Source organism: Hylobates moloch, unplaced genomic scaffold, assembly GCF_009828535.3.
Source record: "Hylobates moloch isolate HMO894 unplaced genomic scaffold, HMol_V3 SCAFFOLD_12, whole genome shotgun sequence".
Classification (NCBI taxonomy): Eukaryota; Metazoa; Chordata; class Mammalia; order Primates; family Hylobatidae; genus Hylobates; species Hylobates moloch.
The window spans coordinates 56,901,609-56,925,439 of NW_026652287.1; the positions used below are offsets into that span (position 1 = coordinate 56,901,609).

General features: G+C 42.0%; 1 protein-coding gene across 7 annotated transcripts in view; it reads right to left on the reverse strand.

Annotated features, from left to right (window-relative positions):
* IARS1 (isoleucyl-tRNA synthetase 1) overlaps positions 1-23,831 on the reverse strand; it is an 87,866-nt gene that overhangs the window by 10,881 nt on the left and 53,154 nt on the right. For 3 of the 7 annotated variants that reach the window (XR_009208973.1, XM_032170298.2, XM_032170297.2), the window contains exons 26-32: positions 23,435-23,609; positions 21,111-21,223; positions 19,354-19,449; positions 18,292-18,468; positions 16,985-17,090; positions 16,775-16,813; positions 4,216-4,341 (exon numbers count right to left, since the gene is read on the reverse strand). Coding sequence is in view for 6 of the 7 variants with exons in the window: in XM_032170298.2 (XP_032026189.1) it covers positions 4,216-4,341; positions 16,775-16,813; positions 16,985-17,090; positions 18,292-18,468; positions 19,354-19,449; positions 21,111-21,223; positions 23,435-23,609 (832 nt within the window). In the remaining variant the exon portion in view is untranslated. Of the gene's footprint in view, positions 1-4,215; positions 4,342-16,774; positions 16,814-16,984; positions 17,091-18,291; positions 18,469-19,353; positions 19,450-21,110; positions 21,224-23,434; positions 23,610-23,831 lie in introns of those variants that run through there. The other 4 variants (XM_032762111.2, XM_032170299.2, XM_032170305.3 and 1 more) reach the window with 2 other exon arrangements.

The following is a 23,831-nucleotide window of genomic DNA, read 5'->3' on the forward strand; positions in this document are numbered from 1 at the left end:
TGAAATATAGGGCAAATTGTTTTCTCTATTTTAGTATTTTCTCTGTATAATACAGCTCCTCTTAAAATTTCCTCCTATATCAGAATCTCAAGCTTCACCATGAAAAACTTACATTAAAAAATGCTAATTACAGTCAGAAGATGTTATCTGACTCAGGAGCAGATGTGAAAAAAAGCATGATACACAGAACATATGCAGTGTAATTTCATTTAGAGAACATTAAATGTTGCTTGGGGATGCATGCACAGGCAGATGACTGGTAATGGTTGTGATACAGGACAAGCCCACAGGGCAGCCTCCAAATATTGAGTGGAAATGGTAGGTATGAGACTAGGCTGGGGCACTGGCTCAGGGAACAAGGAACCTGCTGCACCAGTGGCTAGATGCTCATGCTCAGCCTAGGCCCACATGGTCTTTTCTGTCAACCACAGGTGTGGCCTTGTAGGAAGTCTTCCAGGACTGGCTGGCAGAGAAAGAAAACATTTTAGGGCTTGCCGTGTAGGGCTTTACCGCACAATACGCTGTGTCATCCAAAGTAGACAATTACAGTCTTAACGGCCCTGTTCTGACTCTGGGTAGCCTTGAAGAATAGTGATGGGTGGAAATCCTCCCAATGGGCACAGCTTCATTCAGTGCAGCCGCCTGGTCATTTTGCTCAGCAGAAATAGCTAGGAGTAGATCTACACTGATTCATGGACACTGGCCAATAGCTGTACTAAACGAGAACAGCCAGGGACTCAAAGAACAGAATTAGAAAACTGGTGACAAGGAAGTTAGGGCAAGAGGTATGTGGACAGATCTCTACAAATGGGCGGACTATGAATGAGGATCTAAAAATGGGTGAGACTGGGCACAGTGGCTCACACCTGTAATCCCATCACTCTGGGAGGCAGAAAGGGGAGGACTACTTGAGGCCAGGAGATTGAGCCTGGGCAATACAGCAAGACCTCCTCTCTACAAAAAAGAAAAGAATTAGCCAGGCATGGTGGCATGTGTCTGTACTCCTAGTTACTTTGGAGGCTGAGGCAGGAGGATTGCTTGAGCCCAGAAGTTTGAGGTTACACTGAACTATGATTGAGCCACTGCACTCCAGCCTGAGTGGTAAGAGTGAGACACTGTCTCCAAAGAAAAAAAAAAATCAGTGGACGTGATCTGTTCTGCCGCCAGCCACTTCTGCCCTTGCCCAATGGACTGATGAACAAAGGGGCCACCCAGGCTGGGAGGAAGAGTAACCACGGGCTCCACAACATTACTTCCACTCCCTAAGGCTGATTTTGCTACAGTTGCTACTGCATGTCCCACCTACCAACAGCGGGAACCACTACTTGAGCTTTCAATATAGTGTTATTGCCAGGAAAGACGAGCCAGACTCCCGATGGCAGCTTGGTTGTACTGCACTGTTTCCATTATGGGAAAAGGCAGTGCTTTGGTCTTACTGGAACACACACTCCTTTTGGACATGGATTTGCCACTGTCACCCATAATGCTTCTGGCAAACCCACCATCCATGGAGGTAGAGAATGTCTTATTCACCAACATAGCATTCCACATAGCATTGCCTCTGACCAGAGAACTCATTTTTCAGCAAATGAAGTGTGGCATTATGTATTAATATATATTAGCCAATTCTTATTTTTCCACTCTCTTATTTCCTTACCATATAACATGAAATATTTTAACAGGTTAACCTTGTACCTCAGTGAAGTTAAAGAACAGCAAAAGGGGGAGGTATGGCTCAGCTAGAAGAGAAATCAACATCACCCAAAGAAGTATAAGGTAACTTTCTATCTCGTTTTGGGTAATGAAGTTAGCATCTTTGAAGCAGTACAAGAAAGAGTTAAAAGTGGGATTTTTAAAAAAATCTACTAGGGTCTTTATTTGGAAGTTAAATATGGTTTAAAGAGCCATGTATAGATGTCAAGATCACAATGGGGTGAACTATGGTGGTTTCATCCTGTGTCAATGCAGCTAAGCTAAAACTATTTCCCAGGTTCTCTGTCTGACCTGGTTCTGGGTAATGGCTTGATCACAGAGAAATCTACACAGGATTCAGAAGGTAGAAGTTTAGCAACAGTCATTATGCTAAACAGGCTAACATGGGGCCTGTGCCCTTGGCTTTCTCAGGTTGCTGTGGATTTGCCGACTTATTGGGTTAAGTGGGACAGTGAGCAGCCCACGCTCCTGCCTCTGCTCTTCCAACTTCCAGGCCAGGAATGTGTGCAACTCTCTGGAAGTGTACCAGCAGTTTCTTCTGCAAGATACCTGACTGTCAGTATCAGATGCGGTCAGATAGACATGCACTCCAGCCTGTTTTTGCTTTTTTCCACTTCTCATCCTACCGTGACTTTAGGCAGAGATCCAGCTTTCCACTGACTTACCCACCACCTTGGTGGAACCCGGTTAGAGATTTTTCCGAGACCTCTAACTTGCTACCTTCTTATAGACCTTTACTTGGTTTCTCCCACATTGCTTTTGCTTCTCCTATCCAACCTTTAATGGATACAATAGCAAAGAGTTTTCCAGTAGTTCCAACAATTCTTAATACAGCAGTGAATGAGAGTTCCTATTATGCAATATCCCTGACATTTGCGTCTGCCAGATTCTTCTAGTTTTTGCCAATCTGGTGGCAGTTAATAGTACCTCACTGTGGTACTATCTTGCAAGTTCCTGATTACCATTAAGATGCACCAGTTGTTCCTTAGTTGGCCATTTGCATTTCTTCTTTTAAGTTATTTAAAAGTTTCTGGGCCGGGCGCGGTGGCTCACGCTTGTAATCCCAGCACTTTGGGAGGCCGAGGCGGGCGGATCACGAGGTCAGGAGATCGAGACCACGGTGAAACCCCGTCTCTACTAAAAATACAAAAAATTAGCCGGGCGTGGTGGCGGGCGCCTGTAGTCCCAGCTACTCGGAGAGGCTGAGGCAGGAGAATGGCGTGAACCCGGGAGGCGGAGCTTGCAGTGAGCTGAGATTGCGCCACTGCACTCCAGCCTGGATGACAGAGCGAGACTCTGTCTCAAAAAAAAAAAAAAAAAAAAAAGTTTCTGAAAATGAGCATTCAGATTCATAAAATGAGTATTAGTTTTCTGAGGCTGCCATAGTAAAGTCCCACAAACTGCAGAGGGCTAGGGAATAAAAATAAAAGAAATTTACTGTCTCAAAGTTCTGGAGGTCAGAAGTCCAAAATTAAAGTGTTGGCAGATGTGCTCCCTCTGAAACCTGTAGGCGAATCCTTTTTTGCCTCTTCCTAGCTTCTGGAGGCTCCTGGCAATCTTGGTTGTTTCTTGGCTTGCAGCTGTGTGTAACTCCAATCTCTGCCTTCGTCACCACATGGCATTTTCTCCATGTGTTTCTATGTCTTCACATGGCCACCTTCTTATAAGGACAACAGTCATACTGGATTAGGGGCCCACACTACTCCAGTATGACCTCATCCTAACTATTTACATCTGCGATAATCCTATTTCCACAGGTCACATTTAGACATACAAGGGGTTAGGACATAATCTTTTTTTTCAGAGGTCACAATTCAATACGTAACAGTGGGAGAATGCATCTATAATTCTTTAAAAAGTTTTCAGGTTTGCTTTATTGAGAATCCAGACTTAGTGAGATCCAAGCATTGTGTTTAATAAAGTTAAAACTCATGGTTGGGTGTGGTAGCTCACACCTGGAATCTCGGCACTTTGGGAGGCCAAAGCAGGGGGATTGCTTAAGGCCCTGGGTTCAAGACCAGACTGGGCAATATACTGACTTGGTCTCTCCAAAAAAAATTAAATAAAATTAGCCAAGCATGGTGGTGCATGCCTGTAGTCCCAGTTACTTGGGAGGTCAAGGCAGGAGGATTACTTGAGCCCAGGAGGCCGAGGGTGTAGTGAGCCATGACTGCATCACTGTACTCCAGCATGGGTGACAGAGTGAGACCCTGTCTCAAAAACAAAAACAACCTCACGAGAGAGGACTCTGACGCCTGAAGTCCACCAGCTAGCTAACAGGTGAGAGGGAAGGATTAGAACCATTAAGCCCCGGGTTTTCAGTCACATCACACAATGAGGAGGCATGAATAGACACTGCAGGCCGGCACTGCTGAAGAGTTGGGCCCTGACTCAAGAGTTAGGACAAATGCAAAAGTTGTATAGTACAACTGACAGCAAATTAAGACCTTCACCAATCCATCTTAAGTCAAAGGACATAGGTTCCTCTCACTTTCCACATACCTGTTTCATCATGGAAGACAGCCAGCTCTGTATTTTTCACACCAAAAATGCTAGTGACAACACTCTTCAGCTTTAAAAGGTCCAACCTATTGTCACCTTTTGGATTTTCCAGGAGCAATACTCCACCTAAAAAGCCACAAAAATAACACCTCAATCAGACAAAACTAAAAAGAAAATGTTACATTTGGAGGAAAATGGATACAAAGGGGTTCAAGCCCTATTTTTTTCCATTTCCCCCAACTATACACTATATATATGTGTATATACAGCTTATTTTATATATATATATATATATAAAAGCATACCAAGGATGGATATATATATGTGTGTGTATATATATAGTGTATATGCAATATATACACTACACACACACACATATATATATATCTCCATCCTTGGCATGTGTTTTGGCAATCCTTGGTAGATATGGTCCAGGCACAGAACTCTACCAGGCAATCTGTTCTTGCCTTTTTCTAGATTTAAACCTTTGTATTCATGATTCTTATTTATGATTCTCATTTTTCATCTTGTGCCATATGTATATCCCCACAGGTCACGATGGTTAAAAATACTATCTGAACCCTGATGTTGATTTATTCTGCACCTTAGATTCATGTACGGATATTTACTTTATTAATATATTTGAACATTTTGAGTTAACTGTAGAGCCAAATGCACGTAGTGAGATACCACGGGCCCTTTACCAAGTTTCCATTAATGGTGACATTTTACAAAACTACAGTATATACCACAACCAGCATACTGACACTGATGCAATCCACTGATCCTATTCAGATTGCCTCAGTTTTACTTCTACTCATTGGGGCATGTGTACATGTGGGTATGTTTAGTTCTGTGCAATTTTATCACTCGTGTAAAATCCTGTACCCATCGCCATCATTAAGATAGAGAGTAGTTCTGCCACCACGAGAATCCTCGTGTTGCCTTTTAATATCTATACCCAATTCCCTTCCAGGCCCATTCCCTCCTTAACCCTTGGCAAACAACAGTCTCCATTTCTGGCCGGGCGCGGTGGCTCACGCTTGTAATCCCAGCACTTTGGGAGGCCGAGGCGGGCGGATCACGAGGTCAGGAGATCGAGACCACGGTGAAACCCCGTCTCTACTAAAAATACAAAAGAAAAAAATTAGCCGGGCGTGGTGGCGGGCGCCTGTAGTCCCAGCTACTCAGAGAGGCTGAGGCAGGAGAATGGCATGAACCCGGGAGGCGGAGCTTGCAGTGAGCCGAGATTGCACCACTGCACTCCAGCCTGGGCGACAGAGTGAGACTCCGTCTCGAAAAAAAAAAAAACCAGTCTCCATTTCTATAATTTTATCATTTAAAACATGTTATGTAAATGCAAATCATACAGTATGGAACTTTTTGGGACTTTTTTAGTTGGCAACAATTTCTTTTTTTTTTTTTTTTTTTGAGATGGAGTTTAGCTTTGTCGCTCAGGCTAGAATGCAGTAGCGCGATTTCGGCTCACTGCAACCTCCGCCTCCGGGATTCAAGAGATTCTCGTGTTTCAACCTCACAAGTAGCTGGGATTACAAGCACTCAACACCAAACCTGGCTAATTTTTGTATTTTTTCAGTAGAGACGGGGTTTTCACCATGTTGGCCGGGCTGGTCTCAAACTCCTGACCTCAGGTGATCTGCCTGCCTCGGCCTCCCAAAGTGCTGGGATTACAGGCATGAGCAACTGTGCCTGGCCTCAGTTGGCATAAATTTCTAAGGATTAAAATAAGTTGCTGTGCTAACTGATAGTTGTTCCTTTTTATTACTGTGTAATGTTCTACGATATGGATGTACCACAGTTTGTTTAGCCATTTATCTGCTGAAGAATATCTGGGTTGTCTATAGTTTGGTGCTATTATGAATATAAGTACTATATACATTCATGTGGCAGTGAACATAGTTTTCAGTTCTCCGGGATAAACACCTAGGAGTGCAATGCTGAGTCATTATAGAAAGCACATACTTAGTTTTCTGATACTACCGAACTATTTTCCAGAGTGGTCATACCATTCTATATTCTCACTAGCAATGTATGAGATGCAGCATTTGGTGCTGTCACTACTTGCAATTTTAGTCATTCTGATAGCTGTGTATTAAGACCTCAATGTGATTTCAACTTGAATTTTCCTAATGGCTAATGATGTTAAATATTGTCATGGACATTTCTGTCATTTGTATATTCCTTTGGTAAATGTCTGTTCATATCTCTACCCCATTTTCTAACTGTATTTTTCTTTACTGTTGAGATTTAAAAGATCTTTATATATTCTAGATATGTCTTTTGTCAAATATGTTGTTTTATAAAGATTTTCTCCTAGTCTGTAGCTTGTCTTTCATCCTTTTATAGGATGTTCAAAGCAAAACCTAAATTTTCATTTAGTTCAATGTATCACTTTTCCCTTTTAAGGACAGTGTTTTGTGTCAAGGCTTTAAAACTCTTTGTTTAATGTTTAAATGAAAAATCTTAGTAGATTTTTCTAGTAGAAAATACTAGTAGAGCACTTTGGCCACCTAAGCAAGTAACCTTAATTTATTCCATCTGCTGGGAACATACTTTTGATCCAGCTATTGTTTCATAAACTAGTGTGTTCTATATTATAGTACCTAGCACATGGCTACAGTTTTCAAATGAAAGCTAAGAAATCTGCTTATCTGTATGTTTATACATGCCTGTGCATGTAGGTATGTTACGTATATGTGTTTTTTTCTTTTTTTTCTTTTTCTTTTTTTTGAGACAGAGTTTTGCTCTTGTTGCCCAGGCTGGAGTGCAATGGCACGATCTTGGCTCACCGCAACCTCCACTTCCCAGGTTCAAGCGATTCTCCTGCTTCAGCCTCTCGAGTAGTTGGGATTACAAACATGTGTCACCATGCCCAGCTAATTTTGTATATATTTTTTTTTTTTTTAGTACACATGGAGTTTCTCCACGTTAGTCAGGCTGGTCTTGAACTCCTGACCTCAGGAGATCCACCTGCATTGGCCTCCCAAAGTGCTGAGATTATAGGTGTGAGCCACTGCACCCAGCCATGAATTGTTTTTCTACCTCCAGATGGTATGGCCAAAAATTAATTCATAAAAGATTTCTATTTAATTGATTTAAAGAAAAATAAGCATATCACATAAATTAAGTACTCTCTCAGCAATATAGAAACCAACACAAATACTTTGCAAGTTCACGTGACTTGGGTAAGAATATATAATGCAGATATACAACTTTTAAATCCTACCAGGATTTACTATCAAATAAGTTTATGTTACCTCCACTAGATATTTATAATTATAGAACTATGAGTTCAACCTATGACAATGTGCAAGTGGGTGCCAGTATCCATTACTACACGTTTTTCGAGTGCAGCAACAAAACAAAAAACCTCATCTATTAAACTTTTTAGGATTCTTGTTTTTGTGAAGACTGCCGAATATGCACATGCTGTAAAAGTAGCTAACAGAGAAATGACTTGATGATAGCTAGGTTTGTTTGTGTTATGTCTACTCAAAAATAGCTCCCCATTGGTAATTTACACCCTTGCGGTTTTGTTAATTTAAATGATGAATATTCATTGGGTATGTAGATATTTTCCAAATAAAATACTGAAGCATTAATAGCAGAACATAAATTATACTACAAGGAAGCATATGTTTCTACAAATTTGATTCATAGATTTGCCAATCTATAGAATGCTGATGTGACAGTTATAACGAGAATAAGAGAAATGACCCTGTATGTGAGGAAAAGACATGGTTTTGGTAAGGTGAAGCTATGAAGTATGAAGGATGTGTGTTCGTTAAGACAGAAAGACTAACTTTTGCCCCATAGTAGAATGACTTGTTTCACAGTAAGAGGAAGGAAGAATTTAATCCAAAACAGAACGGATATAAGAAAGTTGTAGTATGTTTGTGGAAGAGGAATCTTGGAAAAGGAATTTTATGTGTGGTCAACCTGGCTAAGTTCTGAATGAATTTATTTATGTTATCAAATTAATAAGGCTTAATAATACCAGAACTTTGGGAGGCTGAGGTAGGAGGATTGCTTGAGTCCAGGAGTTCAAGACCAGCCTGGGCAGTGTAGTGAGACACTGTCTCTACAGAAAAGAAAACAGAGAAACAGAGTCCTCTCTATTAAAACTGCTCAGGTCTTTTTATAACTGTGTAACTTTCTATATTTGCCTTTGAATACTTTTAATTATCACTCTGGTTAAACAAGTGACTGTAGTTTCAGTGACCTGCAATCCTATTAATCAAGTGTTTTAAGCCTTTGATATTTTTTACTAGCTTCCCAAAATCAAACTCTAAACTTAAGTCTTTCTGACCTTGAGCTAACTTTGGGAGCTTCCAGAGGCCCCCTGAAATATCTCAAGAGAATTTTCTTTCATTATGAAGAGAAATAGTAAACAAGTTAGACTTATCTGACTATGTTAGATCTGCATGGGAGGCACTGTCAAATAAGAAATGATGTTTAACCTTCTTTAACTTGTACCAATAACGTGTTCCAGAAATTGTGTGAAATTCCTAGAAATCTGATAGACCTGGTCTAATGTTATCAGTCACAATTCTAGTTACCTTAAAATGCTGTATACCACAGAAATAACTAAACTTCCTTGTCAATTGCAACATTTTTATAATGAACTCTCATCAGATATTTAACCATGGCCATTTAAAGTCTTGTCATCCAACGATAGTTAATTGTTTTACTCTAGTACTTTCCTGAAAACTATTGTAAGCAACTGTGAATCTAAAGTGTTTCATCTTTGAGGAGATGCAATGGAAAGGACTCTGACAAGTACAGGTTTCTGATGTTAAGATCACACCACTGGACTGGGTAAGAATTCCCATAACTCTTGTGAAGTAATTAACTAATTCATGATGCCATCACAATGGCAATGACATTTTAACCTGAGTTTTGGAGGACACACTCAAACCACAGCAGGATAGAAGAGACATGTTTATTATATTGAATCTTCTAATCCATACACATGTCTCTCCACTTACTTAGATTTTGTCTGATTTTTTTCATCACTATTTTGGAGTTTTCAGTATACAAGTCCTAACATGTTTTATTAGGTTTACATCTGAATATTTTTTTGGAGACAAGGTCTCACTGTGTAGCCCAGGCTGGAGTATAGTGGCATGATCATGGCTCACTGCAGCCTCCATCTCCTAGGCTCAAGCAACCCTCTGACCTCAGCCTCCCAAGTAGCTGGGACTAAAGGCGAACACCACCACACTTGCCTAGTTTTTTATTTCTTGTAGAGATGGCGGTCTCACTTTGTGGCCCAGGCTGGTCTCAAACTCCCGGGCTAAAGTAATCCTCCCTCCTAAGCCTCCCAAAGTGCTGGGAATACATGCGTGAACCACCACACCTGGCCTAGCATCTTTTTTTAAGTGACTGTAAATGATATCACATTTTTAATTCCATTGCCCACTTGTTCATTGCTAGTATAGACTGCTAGCATGAAATAAAATTCATTATTGTATGTTTATCTTACATCCTGTGACTCAAAAGTTTTTTTCTTTTTTATAAGCAATATGATTTTTATTCAATTACTTTGGAAACCCAATTAATGCTTGAATCCAAAGGGTACAGAAAAAGGCCAAACATTTACAAATAACAGATTTAGCGATGATTTATACGGTTTTTTCCCTCATAAAATGAATGCTTTCAGCAGGACAGTAAATTGCAAAACAAATCATATTAAGGCAGACGACCAAGCTGTGGCTGCATTTAAAGCTACTCCTAGGGAAATAATCTTGGAGTTGAGAGCTCTTCTTCCCAGGTGTCTGGTCAACTGACCCAGGAATGGCCAGTCCTGGAGTTGGTAGATGGGAAAATAGGCCCTACCTCTCTTATCACTGCTCATGCTGCTGGCCCTCTGTACAAGAACACTGTTCTTGTTTACATTACTGATGCACACCACTGACCATCAGATTCCTTCTACAGGGTAACCTGAGACAGCTAGGATGTTGGCAGTGATGGACCAGCTCAATGCCATACAACATCACTGAAGCTGCAAAGCAGTTCAGGGAACCATGTACTGTCTGAGGCATCATCACAGGTCTAAATAAACACACAACCATCATGGGAGCAGCTGGCGTGGGAAGATCAGTATGGTGATCCCAGGCCACATCTTAAAATCAGGCAATATGAGCTTTTTTTTTTTTTTTTTTGAGATGGAGTTTCGTTCCTGTTGCCCAAACTAGAGTGCAATGGCGCAATCTTGGCTCACTGCAACCTCCGCTTCCCAGGTTCAAGTGATTCTCCTGCCTCAGCCTCCTGAGTAGCTGGGACTACAGGTGACCACCATCATGCCTAATTCTTTATATTTTTTGACAGGGTTTCACCATGTTGGCCAGGCTGGTCTTGAACTCCGGACCTCAGGTGATCTGCCCACCTCAGCTCCCCAAGTGGGATTACAGGCGTGAGCCACCAAGCCTGGCTTATTTTTTCAGGTGTTTGTATGTACATTCCTTATGATTTTCTACAGAGTCAGCTTTATTCCTTTCTTTATCTGCATGACTTTTATTTCCTTTTCTTGCCATGGTCTACTGGCTAGAACTTCCAGTACAATGTCGAATATGAGTTGTAATTGCCTTGTTTCTGATTTTAGGTAGAAAGAATTCAGGCTTTCCCCCTTAGGTGTAATGGTAGCTGTAAGATTTTTGCAAAATGCTCATTATCCAGTCTACGAAGGTCTCATCTCTTCCTATTTTTGTGAGGATTTTCATCATGAATGGGTGTTGAATTTGATCAAATGCTTTTTCTGAATCAACTGCCATAGTCACGTAATCTTTTAGTCTGACAATACGATAATTACATTGATTTTTTTTTTTTTTTTTTTGAGATGGAGTCTCACTCTGCCGCCCAGGCTGGAGTGCAGTGGTGCGATCTCGGCTCACCGCAACCTCTGCCTCCCAGGTTCAAGCAATTCTCCTGCCTCGGCCTCCTGAGTAGCTGGGATTACAGGCACGCGCCACCACACCCGGCTAATTTTTGTATTTTTAGTAGAGATGAGGTTTCACCATGTTGGTCAGGTTGGTCTTGAACTCCTGACCTTGTGATCCGCCCGCCTCAGCCTCCCAAAGTGCTGGGATTACAGGCGTGAGCCACCTCGCCTGGCCTACATTGATTTTTAAATATTGAATCAGTCTTGCATCCCTGGAATAAATCCCACTTGGAGATGGTGCGTAACTCTTTGTATATATAGCTGAATTCTATTTAATAATTTCTTGGGAAGAATTTTACATTTATATTCATGCAGAATATCTGTTTTCTATCTTATTTTTTTTCTTTTTTGAGACAGAGTCTCGCTGTTGTTGCCCTGGGCTGGAGTGCAATGGCACGATCTCGGCTCACTGCAACCTCTGCCTCCCAGGTTACAGCAATTCTCCTGCCTCAGTCTCCCGAATAGGCTGAGATTACAGGCGCCCGCCACCAGGCTTGGCTAATTTTTGTATTTTTAGTAGAGATGATGTTTCACCATGTTGGCCAGGCTGGTCTCCAACTCCTGACCTCAGGTGATCCACCCGCCTTGGCCTCCCGAAGTGCTGGGATTACAGGCATAAGCCACCGTGCCTAGCCTATCTTTTTTCTTTTTTTTTTTGAGACGGAGTCTCGCTCTGTCGCCCAGGCTGGAGTGCAGTGGTGCAATCTCGGCTCACTGCAAGCTCCGCCTCCCGGGTTCACGCCATTCTCCTGCCTCAGCCTCTCCGAGTAACTGGGACTACAGGCGCCCGCCACCACGCCCGGCTAATTTTTTGTATTTTTAGTAGAGACGGGGTTTCACTGCGGTCTCGATCTCCTGACCTCGTGATCTGCCCGCCTTGGCCCCCCAAAGTGCTGGGATTACAAGCGTGAGCCACTGCGCCCTGCTGCCTATCTTTTTTCTTAATGTTGTCTTTATCTGGTTTTGGTAGCAGGTTAATAACCACATAAAATGAGTGAAATGTTCCTTCCTCTTCTACTTTCTGAAGAGTCTGTGTAGAACTGGTGTTAATTCTGGTAATAATTCTCCAGTGAAACTGGGCCTGGAGACTAGTTCAGAGATTTTAAATTACAAATTCAGCTCCTTAATAATTATAGGGCCATTAAAATTACCTGTTTCATATTGTGTGAGTTGTAGTAGTTTGTGTTTTTTAGAAACAGGGTTCACTTCAGGCCAGGAACAGTGGCTTATACCTGTAATCCCAGCATTTTGGGAGGCCAAAGAGGGCCAGACCACTTGAGGCCAGGAGTTTGAGACCAGACTGGCCAACAGGGTGAAACCCCATCTCTACAAAAAAATACAAAAATTCGTCGGGCGTGGTGTGGCACACCTGTAATCCCAGCTACTCGGGAGGCTGAGGCACGAGAATCGCTTGAACCCAAGAGGTGGAGGTTGCAGTGACCTGAGTTGGCATCACTGCACTCCAGCCTGGGTGACAGGCTTCCAAGTTGTCAAACTTACATATAGAGATTTATTCATAGTATTTGCGTTTTTGATTTTGGCAATCTGTATCGATAATTCTTTTTATTCCTGATATGCAACTGTGTCTTCTTTTTATTCGTCTCACTAGAGTTTTATTAATTTTGCTGAATTTTTTGGTAAGAACCAGATTTTTGTATCATTAATTTTCTCTATCGTTCTTGTTTTCAATTGCACTGATTTCTTCTCTTATTTTTATGTTTTTCCGTCTTCTTACTTTGCATTTATTCTGCTTTTTTTCCTATCTAGTTTCTTGAGTTTAGATCTTAGGTTATGACTTAAAACCATCTTGCTTTCAGTTTTTAGTGCAACAGATTTCCGTCTCAGGACTGCTTTAGCCACATTCCACATATTTTGATGTCGTATATTCTTTTACACTCAGTCCTATGTTTCTTTTCCTCTTGAGACTTCTTCCTTAATCATGGATAATTTAAAAGCATGTTGTTTATTTTTAAGAGTGTGGAGATTTTCCTTTTATTATTATATTACTAATTAATAGTTTGATTCTACTGTAGTCAGAGAGCACACTCTGGTTTCAACTGTATTAATTGGTTGAGGTTTGTTTTATGACCCAGGTTGTAACGTATCTTAGCAAAGTTCTGTGAGAGCTCAAAAATAATTTATATTCTATTTTTGAGTGAGGTGTTCTAACTGGTCTATTGATTACTGAAAAAGGTACTTTGAAGTCTCCAACTATAGTTGTAGATTTGTCTATTTCTCCTTTAATGTCTGTATCTTTTTATTTCATGTATTTTGTAACTCTCTTGTTCGATGCATATAAATTTAGGATCACTCTGTTTTCTTTGTGTATTGACACTTCTATTGTTATTTAATGCCCCTGGTAATTTTCTTTGCTCTGAAGTCTGTTTCATCTAATACAAACATGACCATTCCTGCTTCTTTTTTTTTTTTTTTTTTTTTGAGATGGAGTCTCGCTCTGTCGCCCAGGCTGGAGTGCAGTGGCGCAATCTCGGCTCACTGCAAGCTCCGCCTCCCGGGTTCACGCCATTCTCCTGCCTCAGCCTCTCCGAGTAGCTGGGACTACAGGCGCCTGCCACCGCGCCCGGCTAATTTTTTTTTTTGTATTTTTAGTAGAGACGGGGTTTCACCGTGGTCTCGATCTCCTGACCTCGTGATCCACCCGCCTCGGCCTCCCAAAGTGCTGGGATTACAAGCGAGAGCCACCGCGCCCGGCCATTCCTGCTTCTTTTGATCAATGTTTGCATAGTATATATTTTTCTACCCTTTTACTTTCAACTCACCTGTATCATTGTATTAGAAGTTTCTTATAGACAGCATATACTTGGCTAATGTGTTTTTAACAATATGCCAATCTTTTACTTGTTCTGCTTGTTTTTTTGAGACAGAGTCTCACTCTGTCACCCAGTCTGGAGTACAGGAGTGCGATCTTGGCTCACTGCAACCTCCGCCTCCCGGGTTCAAGCGATTCTCCTGTCTCAGCCTCCTGAGTAGCTGAGACTATAGGTGCCCGCCACCACGCCTGGCTAATTTTTGTATTTTTAGTAGAGGTGGGGTTTCATTATGTTGGCCAGGCTGGTCTCGAACTCTTGAGCTCAGGTGATCTGCTTGCCTCGGCCTTCCAGTGTTGGGATTACAGGCGTGAGCCACTGTGCCTGGCATATTTGTTCTGATGTTCTCTCCTAGCTTCTTGTGGGTTACTGATATAGTTTGGATATTTGTCTCCTCCAACTCTCATGTTGAAATGTGATCCTCAATGTGGGAAAGTGGGGCTTAGTGGGAGGTGTTTGGGTCACTGGGGCTGATCCCTCATGAATGGCTTGGTACCCTTGTTGCAGTAATGAGTGAGTTCTCACTCTGTTCGTTCATGCGATAGCTGGTTGTTTAAAAGAGCCTGGCTTCTATCTTGCTCCCTCTCATCATCATGTGATACACTTGCTCCCATTTCATCTTCTGTAAAGCGGAGTAAAAGCTTCTTGAGGCCCTCAACAGAAGCAGATGCTTGTGCCATGCTTCTCATACAGCCTGCAGAGCTGTGAGCCAAATAAACCTTTTTCTTTATAAACTAGCCAGCCTCAGGTATTCCTTTATAGCAATGAAAAATGGACTAATACAGTTACTTAAAACATATTTTAGAGTTCCATTTTTATTTTTCTAGGGTTTTATATGTATCCTGTAGTATAGTCTTTTCTTAGTGGTAACTCCAAGTAGTACCTAACATAAACATAACTTCCTAAGGTCCACTGGTGTCAGTATTTTACCAGTTTGTGACAAATGTAGAAACCTTGTCTCCTTTGTAATTGTCTTAACTATTATTTCTTGTTGAGTAAGTCCTCAGTGTTGCTGGTAGGTTCTTGGAAACTGTGACTTTAAGCAGAATCATGTACTGTATAATAAACCAACTTTACCACAGGAGTTAAGTTCCCATGACACACAGTACATCACTTCACTTAAAGTCACAGGACCCAAGAATTCACTGATGATGTTGAGGCCTTAGTGTATATACACGGAGAACCACATCGAACAATGATATAGTGCTTGCTGGACCCATGAGAGTAATGAAAGTCTATTGAATTACCCTCCATTTTGATTTTCCATCTTTCTTTTTTCCTTCCTGATGTTTCTGGATTCTCTCTTTATTTCCTTTCTGTGGTAAGAACATCCTTCAGCTACTCTTTTAGGACTGGTCTGCTGGGAAAGAATTCTTTTAGTTTTCTTTCATTTGAGAATGTCTTTATTTTCCCATCATCCTGAAGGGTATTTCTGATTGATACAGAATTCTTGGTAGACAATACTTATCTTTCAGCACTTGAAAAATGCTGCCTTTTCATTTTCTGGCCTCTGTAGCTCCTGATGAAAAATCCAGTATCATTTGAACTGTTCTTCCCCTGTAAGTTAGGTGTTATATCTTTTTCACTGCACACAAGACATTTTTTTGTCTTCGGTTTTCAAAAGTTTTTATGATATATGTAGATGTGGATTCTTTTGGGTTTATCCTGTTTGGGTTTCACGCATACCTTAACTGACAGTGCAGAGGAGTTGCTCGTGGTGTGTGGCCTCATTGCTGCCATGCATTTGTAAATGGGAGGGATGCCTTGTTATTGCCCAGAAAGGATGGAAATCTAGGCTTTCCCTGTGGCCTCCACTGATGCCACCAGGCAGAGGGGCTCATTACTGCCCCCCACTAGGATGAAAGTCCCAGCTTCCTACTTTGTCTTCTTTGATACCCCTGTGACAGGGGAGGGGTCTTCAGCTTGGCAAGGGTGAAGTCCAGGCTCCCCACTTGGCCTTTGCTGATGTGGGTGGTGGTGGGGCCATAGTTTTTTCTATGGTGTCTGGCTAGAGTAGAGCAGTTACTGTTTCAAAATTTTCTGTCTTGCTAGGTTGCCCATCTCTTGATCCTTTGTCAAGGGAGCAGAATTTTTGTTGAGGCTTTCTTCGGTCTGTACTTGACATTTCCAGGTTGCCAGCTTCTTAAGTTCCAAGTTTGGGTGTACAAGGCAGAAAAGAAAACCCAGAACTTACTACTTTTAGGTCACTTGGTTACAAGGTCCTTAGGTGGTCTGCTTTCTTCCTTACATCTTTGAGAGTCTTCTTATGCTTGTTTTTATATGTAACATCCAGGGTGTTTAGATGTATTTAGCAGGAGGAATAGGGAAAACTATCTGCTTCATGCTTCCACAAGCATAAGTCCAATCATTTACTTTAGTGGGTTCATTTTTCTTTTCTTTTTTTTTTTTTTGGTGAGACAGTCTTGCTTTGTCACCCAGGCTGGAGTGCAATGGTGCGATCTCAGCTCACTGCAATCTCCACCTCCTGGGTTCAAGAAATTCTCATGCCTCAGCCTCCTGAGTAGCTGGGATTACAGGTACCTGCCACCATGCCTGGCTAATTTTTGTATTTTTAGTAGAGACGGGGTTTCACCATGTTTATCAGGTCTTGAACTCCTGACCTCAAGTAATCCACCAGCCTCGGCCTTCCAAAGTGCTGGGATTACAGGTGTGAGCTACTGTGCCTGGCCTTTTTTTTTTAAACTGAGGCAGGATCTTATTATGTTGGCCAGGTTAGTCTTGAACTCTTGGCCTCAAGCAATCCTCTCACCTTGGCTTCCAAAAGCGGTAGGATTACAGGCATGATCCACTGCATCTCGCCCAGTGAATGCATTTTGATGACAAGAAGAAAAAGTTACCTATTAAATATGATTAAATAATTCTTCCAATTCTTTTAAAAACATCCATAAGTTTTTTTGGTTGTTTTTTCACATCCATAAGTATAACTAAAAGTCATACAAATCATGGAATTTACTCTTACCTTGTTCACTGCCATTTGCACAAATGTTAAGATTGACATATGCACAAGCAGGACCAGGAAGGGAAGATCCTCTCGTGAGTGTAATTTCCAGTTCAGATCCCTTCAACTGTGCACATGAGAACATATGACTGAGTAACTGTGGCACCTGACTGCAATGTGCCACACCATCGTGTAACACAGTGACTTCTCAGTAACAAGAGCTGTATACAATTGATAACATATTCAATCTCATTACTCAAAGTATCAAAAGCTACAATTTATATCCCATTTTTCTTCTCTTCTTATCCTGGTTTCTTAAAAATATATGCTCACTTAAAAAAAGTCAAATAATTACACAATATGCAAAATACAAAATGAAACTACACTGCAACTCGCCTCACTGAAAAAATAAACAGCCACCGTCAGCCCCTCCTTGTCTTGTCCTACTTGTCTCATAGAATGAGACAGGAGAAAACGATTAAATAAGTGACTGAGATATATTTTAAATGATCAACTTCTTTTTTTTTTTTTTTTTTTTTTTGAGACAAGGTCTTGCTCTGTCGCCCAGGCTGGAGTGCAGTGATGCCATCTCGGCTCACTGCAACCTCCACCTCCTGTGTTCAAGTGATTCTTCTGCCTCAGCCTCCCGAGTAGCTGGGATTACAGGCATGCACCACCATGCCCAGCTAATTTTCGTATTTTTAGTAGAGATGGGGTTTCACCAGCCCAGGCTGGTCTCGCACTCTTGACCTCAAGCAATCTGCTCGCCTTGGCCTCCCAAAGTGCTGGGATTACAGGTGCGAGCCACTGTGCCCAGTCTAAATGATCTACTTCTAAGTTATAAGCCAATATCTTCCCTACCTTAATATCATACTTTCATAAGTATATCTAAAATTCCTAGATGTAACAACAGAAATGCTACTGTAATCTTTCTTTTTTGGTACTGTACTTTTATGGAGAACCCACTACCAGAAGAGTTAAATGTTTTTCAAGCAAATTGCTATTTACTTTTAATGATAATTACCAGAATCCACACACTGCCTTTTCTAGTTTTAGAAAAAACAGGCCGATTTATTTCCGGGCAAAGCTCATGTACCCTCCTGGCTACCTTCCTCAAGAGAATTGTTGTGAAAACAGTTCCATCTTCCCTCCCTGCTCCATCTTTTCTGGGCTTCCACTCTCTGACTCTACCCACTACTGTCCAGAGCAATACTTCAAGACTGAGTGCTGTGCCAATCTCTACTGTGGGACAGAGTATCAACACGTGAGTACACAAAGTCAAACCTAATCTGAAACCCTTTAGCAGTTCAATGGAACTCAGGACTCACCTGTGTTTTTTCTTGAATAAGGATTTTATCTGATGGAGAAACTGGATATGGTTTCAAGGGAGCCTTTATGGTGGCAAATATGAACTCTGTGTGGCTTTCAATAACATTATTCAGATATGTTCCTTCAGACTTCGCTTTATAGTACACTGTGATTTCATCAGTTGGAACCAGACTGCACTGAAAACACACACACACAAATTTAAAAGGGAAATACATTCTATTAATCAGAACTGAAGGAAGGTACTGTTAAACAAGGGCTACGGATCCCATGCTGAATCATCACAGAAGGGCAGTCACCCTTCCCTCCCTGCTGGGTGATCTGTAAGACTAACTGCACTCAGTACATGATTAGCCTTGTGTCCTTTTCACCACTCTTTGGGGGATAGGGCATGTTTCTTTTCCTAGAACAATCAGTACCTCATGAATGTTGAAACCAAGAAATTACTTAGAACCCATTTACAAAGCTCTGAACTGATTCAGAGGTCACAAGCACCCACTTATCTGCTGGAACAACCTCCTCAGACCCTAAACTGTCTGGGAAGAAAGATGTATGGTAGCTGTCACTGCCCTCTACAGGGCAAGAAATTCTTGATTCTCTCACTAGCAGGGGCTTTGCAGCCCCTCTGCTCTCCAGGATGAGCTCTGTGCATATTCCTCAGCTCTCTAATAAGGAAAAACTATCCAACTCTGTCCAAATCTGGGAACCTCCCCTAAGCTAGAAGCCTGTCTATGCTGACTGCACCTCTGCCCTTCTGCAAAGATACTATCATCTCTGATTACCTTCTGCCCCAGTCACAGGGGATATTTTGTAGAAGGCCAACGGAGCTAAAAAAAAGGATGGGAAAAGGCACAAGCTGGCTGAAAGCTACAACCTGGGAGTGAACACGTGGGGGGAGGAAGAGGAATGACTTTCCTGCAGAACACATTCCAAATGGACTATAGATTAGTGATTGTTATGCATTGATCACTATGGTTTATATGACCTGCCTCTCCTATCTTCTCCCAACAACCAAAACAAACAAAAAGCCAAAACAGTAGCTTATTCTTAACTGACAAACTAACCTTTTTGCGAAGTTTCTGTATGCGATTGATGACTTCCCGAGCCATTCCTTCATCTACCATTGACTGGTCAGGAGTGACATCTAAGAGGACCAAAGCCTGTGGGAATGAACAGTGCATACCATGACAATCAAATAAGGAGAAACACTTCTTCCCAACTCAGCAAAATGTTATTTAAATCTGGAGAGTCTATAATGCAGCACTATTTTTTCACACAAATGAGCAAAAGCAATAAAATTAATCTAGTTTACCATTCAGGTACTTCTTCATAATCAGCTAGTCCTCTGTCTCTGGAGAAAGGTGTGCAGGTTTTTGTTTCTTGTTTTTTTTGTAGGGTGCTGCTCACAGGAGATGCCCTGGGACCACCTCTTATCAGAGTCCCTCACATGACTTTGCTTTTTGGCCATCTAAGAAATAATATCAACTCTTCTAATAAGTAAGATCAATAATCATGAAGCCCTTGGAGCAGCACAGCTTTTCAGGCCACAACAAGTGGATCAAAGGCCTCAGCACAGTCAACTCCAAGTGACTTTGCTATACCATGACCCCTGTGATCTTCAGGTTTGTCAGAACGACTCAAGACAAATTCTACAATGGACCACAAAACTTTCTGTGACTTAAACTGCCATATTTTTGCTAAGGTTAATGTTTCTTCCATCTCATCTATTCTGAAGGTTGCTGATTATGATGTAGCAATAATGACACTTTCGCTTGTTACACAGCATGTTGCAGAGTAAAATACACTCTACAAAAGACTTGTACATTAGGCATCATCTCATTTACCTTTGAGTAAACAGAGAAGTTAAGAAATGACTCACTTTACAAAGGCATCAGAGGTAATGAAATGGATGATAAACTCAAAATTCCAGGCAGTGCAGGGCCACTACAACATGTAAGCCATGTCAAGAAACTCAGAAGCATCACATGATGACACTTTTGTAAGTGTGGACAACTTTTCAGGCCCCTAAAATCTGCTGTAATGAGGAAGAACTGCCCACTGTCAGTGTTTAGCAACCTCCTCTCTGCCTTCCACTGCCTTCTTTCCCAGCTACGATACCTCTGACTCCTTGCCACTGTCTTCCCATGTAGAGTTCTGTACACATCTAACTTAAGCGCCTGGGTAAAGGACTGAGGAGGTCGACCTTCCTTTCATGGAGGTGCTGCTCTACCTTCCCCCGCACATGGTATCCTAAGCGCAGAGGGACTCCTGCAATATCCCCAAACCCACATGCGAGATCTTACAACTATGCTGACTGGGGATGTCTGGTCAGGACTGCAAAGATATAGTCTCTTCTCCAACATGGCAAAAAATATTGATCCTGGAATCTAAAACAGTTTGTATATTCTCTTAAAGGAGTGTTCCCTGACCACTTTCACCCTACACCCATTTTTGGATAGGAGCCCTCTATGTACCTATTTCTACCAGATAACTTATCAGGTAGAATACTAAGAACTGGCTTAATTTCAGGTGTCCTTGACTGACTCGTTCCTTGAAGGGTTCATTTTTGTGCAACCCCACACTTGGGACAATTACTCACATGTAGAAATCACAAAACGCTTATTTATGTATTCATTAAACAAATGCATATGTTAAGGGCATAATAATATATTAGTTTAATAAAGCCAATCTAAACCAAGCAACTGGTTTATTTTACCCTGAGACAAGCTGTCAACATTATCAGGAAAGGCATAGGCAAATACTTTCTCCTCTTATGCTCTCATCTCTTGGTAAAGAAATGTTCTAGGAAACAGAAAAATACCTGAGCGTCTGAGTGTGCTTCAAACTGCGCAGTCCCACCTGTGGCCTGATCAAAGGTGTACATGAGGCGGATGTCTTCATCATGCAATTCATGGCCTTCCACAACAATGGTCCCTGTGGAGAAGCAGCTACACTGTTAATCAGCTTCCCCTCCTCTTCAAGCTGCCCCACTACCCGTGTATTATGCCCCTTCTTGATTAAAATTTCACAACAGCAAAGCCACAGAGGCTTCAGGAGATCATCTCCCTCTGACTCATGTCATGGCTGTAGCCAAGACATGACAAACTTTCTTTAGATTACACTATGCTACCTTGAAGACAGTTAAGTCATCACCAGTATCTACTGTTTTATATAAACTCTCAGGTCCAAAGACATGACAAAGCTAAGGGAAGGCACCAAGAGGCAACAAATGCTCACCATAAACACAGAGCAGCAGGATACAATGAAGAAAATACAGTCCTTGGAAAGAAAGTGAACTTAGGTCCACTATTTGCTGGTTGTATGACATGGTGTTCTGCTACCTGCTGAGCAAGGTGTGGTGAGGCTAAAATGAGACGGGCAGTGTGTAATACTGAGCATCATGCCTGTTCAGGGAAGGCAGAAATGTGCACAGCTGCTGATGATAACAACCCCGCTGATAGGGAGGCCCACTGTCGTCACTGATGATCACCTTCTTGGGCTCTGAGCACCAGGGTGTCATTTTTATGTTTACTTTGTCTCTTTGTTTTCCATCAGTGCAGAACAATCCACTCAGAAACTAGGCTTTCAATTTCAAATAAGGTTTATCTCAGGAATTTTTTTTTTAGACAAAGTCTCGCTTTGTCGCCCAGGCTGGAGTGCAGCGGCGCGATCTCGGCTCGCTGCAAGCTCTGCCTCCTGGGTTCACGCCATTCCCCGGCCTCAGTCTCCCGAGTGGCTGGGACTACAGGCATCCGCCACCACACTCGGCTAATTTTGTGCGTGTGTGTGTGTTTTCAGCAGAGACGGGGTTTCACTGAGTTAGCCAGGACAGTCTCGATCTCCTGATTTTGTGATCTGTCCGCCTCGGCCTCCCAAAATGCTGGGATTACAGGCGTGAGCCACCACGCCTGGCCATCTCATGAATTTTTGATGCTTTGGCTATCTGGTGAACAATTTTGATTTGTGGCTTGAAGGCTCGTAACACTTTGTTATTTTAATATTTTGAGTTGATTAGTAATTAGTAATAACTTGAGGTTTAGCTGCTAATGTCTTATGTTTTATTAATTCTATCTAAATATTATGAATCCTCAAACCTCCCTTCTCAAGACATCTCCCAGCTTATGGTTTTCAACTTCAGAGGAAGCCGTAACAATAAACAGCTTGTGCCCCAGGATAGTTACAGGATGTCAGACAGCCACACTCAGACCATGTATGATTCTAATCATGGCAGAGCTGCAAATTTCTGGGCACCCTGAAATGCTCTGTATAGGGGTGGCAAGATAGGGCTGATTCCCCTTTCCTAATCCCATCATTTGGTTAGGTACCCCCACACATTTTTATATTACCCTACACTTTCCCTTTATAACACTTATCAAAACCATAATTATTTTCCCAAATCTTCACTATCAGCAAGCACTATGAAAGTAAGGACAAAAATCATCCTAGGCTCCAGGGATCCTCCCACCTCAGCCTCCAGAGTAACTGGGATGGCAGGCGCATACCACCGCACCTGACTAAGTGTGGCGGTATGCGCCTATAGTGATCTCAAGTGATCTATCCATCTGGGCCTCCCAAAGTGCTGGGATTACAGATGTGAGCCACTGTGCCCAGGTATTTTCTTTCTAAACTGTAAGAATTATTTATAAGCATTTTTATCAACAGGAAAAAAAGTTTTATTTAAGAAAAGGATGGCCAGGCGCGGTGGCGCACACCTGTAATCCCAGCAATTTGGGGGGCCAAAGGCGGGTGGATCACCTGGGGTCAGGAATTAGAGACCAGCCTGGCCAACATGGTGAAACCCTGTTTCTACTAAAAATACAAAAATTAGCCAGGCGTGGTAGTGCATGCCTGTAATCCCAGCTACTTGGGAGGCTGAGGCAGGAGAATCACTTGAACCTGGGAGGCAGAGGTTGCAGTGAGCCGAGATCGTGCCACTGCACTCCAGGCTGGATGACAGAGTGAGATTCTGTCAAGAAGAGAGAAGAGAGAAAAGAGGAGAAAGGAAAGGGGAAGGGGAAGGGGAAGGGGAAGGGGAAGGGAAGGAAAGGAAAGGAAAGGATGTGATATTAAAAGTCAAACAGTAGCCTAAAAAATATCCCCCAGCCTGAGGACATGAATGGTGCCCTTGTCTGTGTAGACACCTACCAGTCTTCTGGAACTGCTCCAGCTCCTCACTGCTCAACTGCTTAATGGACGTCATCACTGCCTTAAAGGCTCCCTTCAGACGCTTCCCCAGGACCATGTGATCTGGTTCTGCCCTTAGCCGAATGCCATACTTGTTTTTATCTGTAGACAGTGTAACTTTTCGAACATTCAGTTCCTACAGTTAGTGCACAAGAGGAAACAAAAATAAGAAATGAAAACATATGTTCACACAAAAACGTTATGTCCACAGCAGCATTATTCCTAACTGCCAGAAAGCAAGAACACCTCAAGTGTCCATCAATCATGAATGGATAAACAAAATGCAGCATACACATGCAATAGAGTATTTGGCAATATGAAGGACCGAAGCACTCATACATGCTACAACATAAATTAA